Below are 13,734 nucleotides of genomic sequence, written 5' to 3' on the forward strand. Positions count from 1 at the left end.
ATGTATCTTTTATAATATATAAAACATTTGGCTCAACAAAATTAAATAATAATATAATTTATCTATTTCATATAAAAATTTTATTCATATTTATACTTGCATATTGCACTTGACATCTTAAATAGATAATGAATTATTTTCGTTTATTCACCGGATATTTACTTGTTCGACTTATAAAATCAACTTAATATCTGAAGCATTGAGATCAGAAATTAAATTGAACAATATACCTTTAATATTATTTGTTACTTTTTGCAAACTTTATATAATTCTCCTAACTAAAACTTAAATACGAGAATGATAGCGCATCGCACGTCGCATAGCGGTAAACGGGCGAACTAACACATTCTTGCATGCTCGTGCGAAACTTTAACGTCCAAGACCGGACATTATATGGACGTCCAAATATTGGCCATTAACGGATGTCTAGAATCAGATGTACGAGGGACGTCCATAGGACGTTCTGTGCTATCTGAGTGGGTATATGACGTGTAAAAGTAAATTCAGTGGAAGCCATGAGTCAGTCTAAAACTCGTCATAAATGAGATAACAAATTGTAATCTGAATTAAGAAGTCTTTCTGATGATAGAAAAAAGATTTCCTCAAATTGACGTCTATAAGAGATCTTATTCGCAGTTCTAAAAGACATCTTAAAAAAGAGTTCTTAAAGATATCTTTCAGTGTTATGAGCTGTCTGGGTATATATATATATATATATTTTTTCAACATTTTTTACAAGATATATTCGTTTTAAATTCTCTCACTGTAATTTATTAAAAGTAAAATTATTTTTAGTTTATTAATTAATTTTTAGTTTATTAATTAATAGTAAAGAGCAGTAAGCTGTCATATAATGTATATAATAAATTTCTTTTATTTAAATTACATACATGTTAAATTATAACTATGGGATGGACGCATAATACGTTCATATCCACACACAATATACATAGTATACACTTGTATGTGTGTGGTGGCGCATGTACATGTATATATATGAAATGCACGCAGTAATTCTAAATCCAAATTATTATTCAATGATTGCAATACTTAACTCTAATTAGTCAAATTGCCCTCGACAGAGTTTTCGAAGTTGAATACAAAAACATAATTAAATATATAACTCAATATTTCAAGTTTACATCTAATTAAATTTCAGTTTCTTCTCTCAAGCAATTTTTCTTTTCTCAATTTTTCTTTTTTTACTAATATACGTTATATGAATACGTTGCAATCACGTGTCCACACGCGTTCTGCTTACTTTTGGAATAATAATGCAATGATGTCTTAAGACAAGAAATTTACAATTAAGAGATTAATAAGGCTCACTAGAAATTTACACATTTGTATAGATAATAACAGTATCTATACAAATCTCGTTAACAGGCATTGCACTTAATTATATTCATTGCAAATAATTTTTTATATCATCTAATACATTGAATTAATATCTGAATATTAATTCAATGTATTAAATGATATAAAAATATAATAATTAATCAATGATCTATTATTAAAGTCAATGATAATTATGCAAAGTATATTGAAATTTTTCATATACTTTCTTTAATTTATATTTTTTCCTCTTTTCTTTCCGTTATTAAAGATTTAATGCTTATTAAAAATGTTAATTATATGCAATATAATAAAATCTCTCTTTTCCTCTTCAAATTTTCTCAAAAGAATTTCAATCACTTTATATTTTAAAACTGAATCTCTGTTTTATACATAAGAATAATTTGTTTTTTAAAAACGATGATGTGCGTGAATGTGTATGTGTAAGAGAGAGAGGAGGGAAGGGAGGGAGAGAGGGAGGGAGGGAGAGAGAGGGGAGAGAGAGAGAGAGAGAGAGAAATGGAAGAAGAGTAATCTGCATTTTACCTTTTCTTATTTGCAAAAACAACCACGATTATTATTTTAATAGTCATTATTGCATAAGTACGTTTCGATTTTGGAATTGATTATAAATATCATATAAATATCAAATCACACCTCAGTAGTAATAATGGCACGATTATAATAATTTCTATGTGTCAACATGAACATTACATTATTACATTATTATTATTTATTATCTGTCCTTTTGCAACGCACATAATCTGGCGACTGATGGCGCACATAATCATCAACTGATATTTTTAAATAATACATCGTTTTCAATATATGTCATAGAAACTGTTACCGCGCTAGAGTAGCGTAGACAGATTTCAACGATGAAGTATCAAAAGTCTCCATTTTTTAATTCAAAAATGGATTTTTGTTTAGAGTCAGACAAAGTGTATAAAAATTCGTCGATATTTTCATTTAATATGTATATAAAGTTTAATATGTATATGCATACGAAGAAATGTAAGATATTTGTTTGATGTGCAATTCATATAGCCATTGTATATTATGCTCGATATAAAATCCATTTATATTGATGCGCAAGAAACTGAATCAACAAAATGGTTTTTAGACCCCGTATGATTTTTTGATAGATGCTGTGAAACACTGAGAGCGTGCAAAATAACAATTCGAACAGATCACAAGTTTCTTACATCTATACTATCAAATATACGTATACATTATGTTAAGTATATTTGTCTACACTCTGTATATATGAGTTTTTAAATTTCATAGTAAACTTCCTTCACTCTATACATATGCAATATGCGCCAGATAATTTATTTACTTAAAATATATATACAAAATGTTCCTTAATTTTTTTCAGCCAAATCAAAAATCAATTTTCAAGAGAAAATTTCTAAAGAAGTTATTAATTTCTAATTTTTAAAATTCTGTATTTTCAATATATCTCGTTAATTAAACTTAGAACTTTTCTCAAAATCTTTTATCGTTAAAATTAATGTATGAAATACCCTGTATATTCATCTTTCAAAATATTTCGGTATGCGTTGCAAGTATATCTCGATGATTTTTAGCATGTTTTTATTTCTACTCGTTTCTCAATAAAAATGGTTCTTACAATGTCACAACAAATAATATATTGTGGAAACAAATGATATGATTACAAAAGATGATGAAAAAGAATCCCATAGCAGCAATCAATCATTATGTATCCGAAAAAAATACTTAAAGCTTAATAATGCCAATTCGAGATATAATTTGCATATCTTTATAAAATACACATTCTGGCATGAAAATATCGATGTACGGCATAAATCTGAAATAGTTTAGTTGAAAAATTGTCTTATATTAATTTAAAAAATCCATTTATTTCAAAATTACTTCAAATTTCAATCGTTAATATTGTAGGTGAAAATCTTACTGCATTGTATATATTTAAAGTATCACAATGCACTATTATATTGATATTTTATATACTTATGTGTTATGTGGAATCAATGTTATGGAAATATCTAAGTTTTACAATAAAATAATTTTCTTCGTCAAACACATGATTTCTGCTATAATCGCTTGCATTATTCGTTCAAACGGGAATCAAATAGGATTTCGTCAGGATTCCCAAGCTCTTCTCTTTGTCATCTTGTTAACTCTTCCTAGTAGTAATATTTCTTGCTCTTCTCAAGCTAACTTAAACTACGTATATACAAGTGTTACGCTCGTGGAAGAGGCGTGAAGCGATATGGCCGATTCGAAAGTTTCTGTATACAAAAGATGAGACAAAATCGGCGTCAACATTATTGACTGTCGTTCACATTATTCGGCTGATTTTTCACAGAGTCCATATTTGGAATATAATCCATGGCCATCAAGCAGGCGAACACCGTCATCACCATTTTCGGCTTTACTTCAGTGATATCTTCTGGCAGGGCGTAGACGCGCGCTCCGCATTTCCGCGCTAAGGATATCGCGTATTTAGCATTGTCCAAATTCTCCTGCGCAGCGAAAGACAAAACGATAAATGTTAACAATTAATCCAATCAACAAGGTTGAAGTGCTTTTCTTTTCTGCACAATTGATTGGCATCAACCGCTTAGATTTTTAGAAAGATAATGAGACAGAATTCGTTGAATGTTAATTATGACTAATAGATTGATGCCTGTGGGCGTAAAGACTTATATCCGCCGATTAAAAAAAGTGCATTTGCAGATACACGCTGATTTTAGACATACTGATAAAATCAATATAAACAAACGCGTCTGCCAATACGCGCATAACTCGGTTCGGAGCTGTTTATACAACTGTAGATTGTTATTGATCGAAATGAGAATCCCTTCAAGATTGACTTAAATGGATTTCATTAATATGTATTACGACAGTATCTTATTGCATTAAAAGTAAACTAGAAAATCGCGAATAAATATGTTTATTAATTTTTGAATGTTCTGTGAACATTTTTGAGATCGTGTAGTAATTTTAGATAAATCACTGGACATATTTTCTTCTAGAGTTTTTCTATAGTTTCTAGAAAAGTTTTGATTAACTAATTTTTTAGTTTTTAACAAATTAAAATTCAATTGAAATTTATAAAATTTATAAAATTTTATAAATTTTATAAAATTAATATTAAAATATTATATATTAATGTGATGATTCCTTAATAATAGTTAATAAAAGAGCAATTTATAAAATTGTTCTTTTTGTTATTTAAATTCGTTCAAACTAATATTAAGGAATCATCACATTAATATATAATATTTTAATATTAATAATATGAATGTAATGCGAATAACTGACGCGAAAAATTGATCAGCTACGAAAATAATTATCATAATAGACTAAATAGTATGCTTCATATCCAGCAAATATTAATACGAGCTTTGAATATTATGAATATTAAAAGGCTTTATCGATAGAATCCTTACCTTTTCAGTCCCACCTTCTTTAATCAGATCGTAGTTCACCGAACCAGGTTTAATAGCATCAATAAGATCAAGAACAACCTTGCCGTCTGATATCGCATAATCTTGGAATCCCTTGATGCTGCTAGTTTTTCCAGCCGCCTGAAGTTTAGAATTTACCCATTGGACGATTTCTTTTTCAACAGTGCTTCCTTGAGTACCAGCTAGAGACGTCAGGATCGATAGGGTATATGACCTCATCAATTGCCATATAAGAGCTAATGTCAGGGTTGCGTTTCCGTCATTGATATCTTGTCCGGCGATACCCACCAACGAGAAGTTCATTTGTTTGCCCAGTTCGACAGCGTAATTGCAGTTTTCCAGCTTTTCCATAAACTTCCGGAGTTTCGTAAACTTTTTGTGCACTTTGTTCCAATTTACAGTACCTGGTTTAATAATATCATACAGCTGGAAAATAACCAAGCCATCAGCCAAATCTGAATAGAGCCAGTTGACATGAGGCATCACACCCATCGAGTTCATCCAATTTCTATAAGTTTTTTCTTCTCGCGTCTCCTCGAGAGATTCCAAACCCTCAATATTACTTTCTGGCTTGTCTAATCCGGGGTAATTGTTGAACATATTAGCAACGAAGGCTAAATTGAGCTTGTAGATACCGTTTACAACATCACTAGGAGTTACAAAGCTACGACAGCCTAGTTTAGCGGCTTGCTGAAGCATGATCTCTGCTCTGGACATATGGTTTGGTTCCATTAAGGCCTCTAAGGTGATACCAGCCGAGTTAGGTGCAATTTGTTTGATAAGATAAGTATAAATCTCAGAGTCTGTAATGTCAGATTGGAAATTGTTGCACCGTCTGGCGATGCCAGCATTTTCCAAATGATGATTCACCCATCTGAGAAGAATGGCCTCCGGAGATAGTTTTAACAGATCTTCGATTCGTTCGCCATCTTGCAAAAGCGTCGCAAGACCAGGACAATTCTCGAGAGTAATCTGATTGAATAAGCCAATTCGGATAATCTGCCACAGCAGTCCCAGCACTAAATGAGGTGAACCTTTTATGAGATCGTGAGCGTCAATGTTTACGATATTGCAGCCAATAGATTGAGCCGAGGACAACGCCAACGTTAAATTCTCGTGCTTCTTGTACAACGTTAAATTTTTCTTGTTAATCGTACGCTCATCAATAGTGTCCGGACAGGAATGATTGATTATTTTGCTGAAAAATAGATGAAAAATTAATTTCAGCAATAGAATATAATAAATAAATTGTACTATTATTTATCTACTAAAATAAATTAAGAGAGAGAAAAATTTATAATTCCGATATCTTAATTTGCTTTAAATATTAAAATCTATACATATACATTTAAAAGATATATAATAGATAAAAGAAGAGCATTAGAAATTAGATGAATTCACAGATAAGAGAAATAGGCTAGGAATAGAAAAGAGAAGTAAGAAATACGAAAAAGAAAATTAGAAAAGTAGGAATAGAAAGAATAAATGATAATGAGATAATAAGAGATATGATAAAGTTGTGCGAATGGATCATCTAATAGTGTGTACATAGATAAGAATCAAGCAAATGAAAATAGATGTAAAAAGAGAATGAATGAGAAAGAGAAAATGATAACGAAGAAATATATTGAAAAAAGAAAGGAAACATTAAAGAATTATTTAATAAAAAAGAGGAAAAGTGGAAAAAAAAATAAACAGAAAAGAAATACAAAAGTAGACATTTCAGAAAGATTAGAAATTGTTGAGATTTACTGACAGGAGGAAGAATGAAAAATATTGTAGAATTATTGAAAAAATTGAAAAAGAAATTAAAAGAAAAACGATAGCAGAGTTAAAATAAAGTGGTAGAACGAGACATTAAAAAAATGAAAGAAAAATTGAAGGAGAAAAAGAAAAGATGAAAGAAAAAAGAAATAAAAAATAAAATTTAAAAAATAACAAAAATAAAACATTGAGTAATAGAAAAGAAAGAAAGAATATGAAAGAAATAAAAATAGAGAATAAAAAAAAGAGGAAAGGAAACAAGTGTATAGAAAATGCAATGTGAAAACAGACAGAATGAAAAAGATAGAGAAAATTAGAACGAAAGAAAGAGAAGAAAACAAAAGAAGATAAAGGGAGAAATAGGGAGAAAAACATATTAATATAAAATTAATTAGAAAACTAGGAACAGTATTATTGATAGAAAAAGTAAGAAAGAGATTGGAAGGACGATGATATAGCAGGATAGTAATAAGACCCTGGAATCCAGTCGGCGCGAGGGAGGGACCCGGTCGGCTAGCAACGGACCCCCGAGGAAGGCGGACAGATGTGGCGTGGCCTCATCTGTCCGCAATAAAGAATGAGAAGGCGGGGAGAATCACACAATGCTCTCCCCCAGGAAGGAGACCCAGTGATAACCAAAGAATCACCGAGTCTCAAACGCGGAGGGGAGTCCATCGTCAAGGACCTGAAGTAATACCCTGTAAGTTCCAGGTCCTTGCCCGCCCCTCCGGAAGGCCACCTCGGGGGTTTTAGCGAGTACACCGGCGGAACCAACGTTAGGTTGCTGCTGGGACTCCCGCATAGTCTTTACCCGATTCTCCTAGAATGAGAGTATCCATAAAGGATTTCCCCCGAGTTACCAAAAAAAGGATAATAATAAGATCAAGAAAAAATAGAATAAAAAAAAATTGATAAAAAGAAAATGCTGAAAAAAAAGAGAGTGATAGAAGATTTAATATGGAAAGAAAATACAAAGAAATGAAAATCGAGAAAAAAAGAGGAAATAAAAGGAATGAATGGAAAATACATCAGAAGAAAGTGATAGAGAAAATAGAAATAGGAGAGAAGAGAACCTTCAAGAAGAGTTTTGAGGATGAAATAATAAGAAAAAAATGAAAAAGTAAATGAACATGGAAATAGAAATAGAAATAAAGATAGAAAAGAGATATAAAGAGAAGGAAAATGAATAAAGAGAAAAGAAGGGAAAGAGATGAAAGAGAAAAAATAAGAGAAAGAGAGATAGGAAGACAGAAGAAAAGATAATTAACAGATTAAAAGATAGGTAACATTTTAGAATATGACAGAAATGAAGAATAAGGATGAATTGTGGAAGAATTGTGGAAGAGAATTGAAAAATAGAATGTAATGGCATTCAAGGAAACGTGGTTGGCTAAAAAAAATTGCTACAGATAAAGAACAAACTATCGGAAAGGATAGAAATAAGAAGTACATATGCAATAAAAAAAAAAGAAACGAAGAGCAATATGTAATAAGGATAAGATATAAAGGCATTAAAGGCAAAAAAGTGGAAATAATAGAAAAAGAAATAATGACTAATAGGATAAAAAGTCGGAGACAAAAAGTTGAGAACAGTAGGAATGAGAGAAGACTTAGAGAAAAAATTAAAATGATTGAGGAAATAATTGGATGAAAGCAGTGAAAAGAAGTGAGAATAATGATAGCAGAATATTTTAATGTTACAACAAGAGAAATTGGATGTAAGATAATTATAAAGGAAGAAGAAAAGAATATTTAAAAAAATGAAAAATCAAAAGATAGAAAAATAAATAAAAAGAAAAGCAGATTAATAGAATAACTAGATAAATCAGGGAAGCATTTTATATAGAAACAGAAGAAAATTAATAATATACATATACAAAAGATAATATGATAATCGAGAATATAATAGAAAATAAGAAAATACGAGAGAAACAAATTCGAGATGAAAAAGGAAAGAATTAGAAGTTAAAGAAACAATATTTGAGATATGTTTCAAGCAAATAAAAAAGACATAAATATAAGGAATAAGATATAGCTAAGCAAATAGATATAAGAAATACGTAGGGAAAAGGAAATTTGGAGAGATAATAAGAAAAAGATAAGATATTTATTATGATGATTATTTGATTACTCTAATCTGAATAATTTTATAGATTATAGAAGCTGAATGAAGGAAAAGTATATAAGATAGATTTTAGATGTAGACTAGAGAATACCAGGATATATGATATGAAAGGAGTTGCAGGAGATAGTTAGCAAGTAGGACTGTACAGAAGACTTGGAATTTAAAATTAATTGGAAGAGAGAAGGGGAAGAAGATTGAGAAGATTGAAAGTAAAGAAATAATAAAAAAAAATTGAAGAAGATAAAGGTTTATTATAGAAAATGGAAAGAGAAAAGAAATGAATTTTTCATGGAGAAAGAATTAGATGAAATTGAGATATTATAATATGGAAAAGAGAGGAAGAGATGCTGGCTGAAGATATGTGAAGAATAAGGAAAGAGAAAAGGAGAGGAAGAAGAGATAAATAAAGATCGAAAGTTCTATAACAAATGCAAATTTATAAAAGCAGAAAGAATACCAGATTATCTTAAAAAATATTGGTTAGAATTAAGATGGAATAAATAACAAGATTTAAGAAAATAAAATGGAAAAAAATAGATATTGAAGGGATAAAGAGAGAAGAAAATGTAAGATATGTAGGAAAAACAAAAAGATATAGGAACATGTTGGGAAAGATAATAGATTAGAAAAAAAGAAAGTTAGAAGTTAAAATGAAATGGAGAGAATATTAAGAAAAAAAAGAAAAGAAGAGAAATTAATGAAAAAAATATAGAGAAGAAAAGAGAGAAATCGGAGAAAAAAAAGGAAAAGTGTGAAAAAAAGAGCGATAAAAGAGAGAGAGAAGGAACAAAGAGAGAGAATGAGAAGTACTACGTACTATCGTGTGTGAGAAACTATATGTAGATCTTCTAATTGTGTGTGAGAACTATATGTAGATCTTCTAATTAGATTAAAATAGAGAGTGTGTTATGTGAGAAAATTTGAGGTAATGCGAGATTATAATTTTAAGAAACTAATAATTGAATTAACATAAATTAGTAACTAAAGAAACGCAATAAATTTTCATTTATTTAGTCATAAATTTTTTATTTATTAAGAAATTATTTTTACTTGTTAATTTAAATATGAGAATAAACCTATTAAAATTAAATCTTAAAATACAATTAAAGCGTAATAAATGCAATTAGAAATTTATTTCATATTTAATCTTTCAAAAATATATTAATATTAGTAAAATAAAACAATAAAATAAAATATGAATATATACCAAAGTAATATTCCATCTTTGACTTTGTCATAAAGCGCCTTTCCCTCGGGATCAATAGGTAATAAGTGCTTCAAATCGGGGTCATGTAAAAGATTGGTGTTAATCCAATCGCTGAACGCCAACTGTTCCTCGAGCCTGACGGAATGTGTGGTGCCTTCACTGGATGCTTCAGAAATCCCACCTAAAGTCTCAAGATTCTCCTTTTTCGAGACGACATGTTTAAACGTAGAACCTAGTTCATTAGCCTTGAGCTCCTTGCAAAGTTTCTCGAACTCCTCGAAGGAAAGACGACCCCTGTGCTCCAATCGCTGTTTATCATCGTATTCCTCGATCATTTGACGCACCTTGTAGCCTGGCATCTTAAAGCCGCAAACGTCCAATGCATTTCGCAGTTCGGTAACATTGATGAAACCATCTCCGTTTGCGTCGATCTATCCAACGAAGAAAATGATCAGTTATTTCATTAATAACACAGGCCTGCGAAATTTGAGCTTTTGTCAGTTACGAAAAGCAGAGTAGGTGAATCTGATAGATTGTAATGCTGAAAACGAATCTGGCCGCAGAATTTCTTCAGCACGTTAGATTTTTGAGTAATTTGTATGACAAGAGTAAGTTGAATGACAAAAATCGCTATTTCCCTAACAGCACACATGTCCGAAAAATATCCAAAGGATATCCATAGGATATCCATAGGAGATTGGGATATTCTATGGATGTCCTTTGGACATCTTTTGGACATGTGTGCTGTTAGGGTTTGGCCAATTTCATAAATTTATTGTAAGGAAATCAAATTTTTTGAAATATTTCTGTCAATGGCATCGTATAGTATTTACTTTTATTTTTCAAATCCACTTTCGATTACCCCCCCCCCCCCGCCGCACGATTTTTTTTTGTTCAGATATACAAATTATAAGACTGGTCATGTACAGAGACCCAATAAGCCATTCTAAATCAATTATGCCATCTCTCTATCTAACTACGAATCAAAATTAGAGATTTAAAAACATACATTTTTAAATACCTTCTGTCACCTTTAGAAATTAAAAATAACGCATCCAATGGCGGATGGAATCACAATAAAAGGATATAAAATTTAGAAAAATTTCTCAAAATGTGTAACAATTGTATTAGATATTTCTTTACAATACTTTTTTAGGCAACCGAACCTGACATATGTCAGTCTTTTCAAATTTCAAGATGATGGATCCACCATATTCATGTCTATGTAAATTTTCTTTGACGTAAATTTTCTTATAACTTCATACTTATATATCTCAACGAAAAAAAATCGTGCGGCGATAATCGAAAATGGATTTAAAAAGTGAGTACTATACAATGCCATTGGCAGAAATATTTCAAAAAATTTGGTTTCTCCACAATAAATTCATAAAATTGACCAAAATAGCGATTTTTGGGCCATTTTTTACAAATTACTCAAAAACCTGCCGTGCTGGGGAAATTCTACAGCCAGATTCGTTTTCAGCGTCACAAAATCTTTCAGATTCACTTACTTTCCTTTTTTTAACTGAACCTCGCAAGCCTATAATACGATAATATTATATGAAGATTATTATCTTGTTAGAGATAAAAATATTATTTTTCTATATTTTCAATTAAAAAATTTTCTCTGTACTAACATCAGTAATATAATACAATAAATAAATAATTTTATGAAGCAACATGTAAAATTTTCTTTTCTTCTTTTCCATATTAATTTTTCATTTTGGCGCTAGGTAACAATTGTGAATTACCATAGATAGATCAAATTTGCAACATCGCCTTTGATAACATTGTAGCAATAGCTTTTCCGCAACACGATTTCTATGCGGAAGAAAATGTGTTCATTAAGAAAGGATGATTGCGTATACAGCAGATAATAAAGTACAATTAATTTAATGATCATATTGATATAAAGAGCATTAATAGATTTTGTAAAATATATCAAAAAAATAAAAGGATAACATTGTTAGAATCAGAAAAAAAGATGTGGAAATTATTTTTATTATAATGTGTTATTTTTAAGTTTATTATAATTTAATGATTCTTTCTTCTGTGTGTCTGTCAAAAAACATTACATATATATACCTATATATATATATATATATATATATATATATATATATATATATATGTGAGCCTATTTGATTTGAGATAGGCAATCATATCTCTTGATGGCTTCAATTTATCTATAATTGTTAAAAACTTTTGACGCATATACGTATTTTAACTTATATAAAATTCCAAAATTTCAATATTAAAACGTAGCATTAAAAATTACTTATTTAAAAAAACATATTTTAAAAAATTACGTTTTTTTAATTAAAAAAATTAAAAAATTTTTAATATATTTAATATATTTAATTTTTTAATAATACTATTATCGTAATTTTTTTAATAATACTTTTACTATTCAAATTAATATAAGTTTCATGTAAAATTTATATACTTTTTATTCAATTTTTTTATAAAAAGCTTTTTATAAACTCTTTTAAAAGATTTTTTTACTTGCAACATGCATGTTAACATAGAATATTATAGAAATTCAAATTTACATTGCATGCGCGCGAATAATAGAAAATGAGTAATTTCAAGATCTTTTAATTAGTTCCTGTATGATTGCGCCCACCATTAAAGTTCCGTAAGAAATACATTGTGTAAGAAATAGACACCCATGCCATTCTTGCAAAGTCGCAGAATTTACACGAAAGAAATATAAGCGAAAAACTCTACTAGAGACTAAGCATCGCTCATAATCATTCGCGTGAGAATAATAGACATATACAATAATGACGGGAACAATCTTGCGTGCAACTTTTTAGAAGGTAGAATTTCATCGTGGTTAATCAGTAGTTCTTTACTATTCTAGAGAAATGCTGCCATAAATGCAATGCCGTATGTACGAATCGCCAGCTAATTAGCATTTAATTTTTATCGTAAATATCGGATAATCATAAATTTAAAATCTATTCCATTTTTGTTATCGAGAGCATATGATAATGATGTTAAATAGATACGATCAGTTCGCGATTTATGAAGAAGATAAGGTAAGTATAAATCAATCTCTGTTTATCATATATAGATATACATATATATATATATATATATATATATATATATATATACATACATACATACATATATACACAAGATGATATGATGTTACATTTTCCTTGATTACGAGATGTAGACTAGCAAAAGAAAACTTGCATTTAAGAAAAAGAACAGTTTTTGAAATTCTCCTCGTGTTCACTTTTATTGATTCAACATATTAAATACAAAATCGAAGATATGCCAAAAGTGCGCGTTAAAAATACTAAAAAAATTGAAATTAAGAGTACTCACAAATTTAAATCTTGGAATTCTTAAAAGAATTCATCCATAATGTCCTATTCTTTATATCTTATAAATTTCCACATTGTCAAAGAAAGAAAAAAAACTAAGGAAAAAGGATCATTTCATCGCGACATGAAAGAACATACTAGGACTGTCATTCATAACTTATCAAATCTTATCAACTGTATGATAAAATAGAAAATAAGTAAAAAAATATGCAGAAATATCAATCGACACAATACAAACAACATTTAGAAACGAAAAGATTATGCTTAATAAATTAACTAAAATATGTTAAAATAAATTAAAAATAAAATCTCTTTCTCTCTCTTTAAAATTTATAATACTAAAATCTTTTAAGTTAAAATTAGAATTGTATATTGTATATCGTATTATTATATTGTATGCTAATATAGTACAGATATTCTCGAAGTTTTAAAATAATTTGTATTAAAATATATATAATATTATTTATAACTGTAATTATTTATAATATTAAGATAAAATAAATTGAT

The 13,734-nt window shown here is 29.2% G+C and overlaps 1 protein-coding gene across 1 annotated transcript in view; it reads right to left on the reverse strand.

Annotated features, from left to right (window-relative positions):
- Positions 1-2,771: 2,771 nt before the first annotated feature.
- The window catches only part of LOC105257938 (plastin-2), a 41,731-nt gene continuing 30,768 nt past the window's right edge, over positions 2,772-13,734 (reverse strand). The window contains exons 2-4 of the mRNA XM_025408844.1: positions 9,887-10,317; positions 4,773-5,988; positions 2,772-3,842 (exon numbers count right to left, since the gene is read on the reverse strand). Of these exons, the coding sequence (XP_025264629.1) occupies positions 3,645-3,842; positions 4,773-5,988; positions 9,887-10,317 (1,845 nt within the window). The 3' untranslated portion in view covers positions 2,772-3,644. The remainder of the gene's footprint in view (positions 3,843-4,772; positions 5,989-9,886; positions 10,318-13,734) is intronic.

The sequence above is a fragment of the Camponotus floridanus genome, unplaced genomic scaffold (genome assembly GCF_003227725.1).
Source record: "Camponotus floridanus strain SB8 unplaced genomic scaffold, Cflo_v7.5 scaffold234, whole genome shotgun sequence".
Classification (NCBI taxonomy): Eukaryota; Metazoa; Arthropoda; class Insecta; order Hymenoptera; family Formicidae; genus Camponotus; species Camponotus floridanus.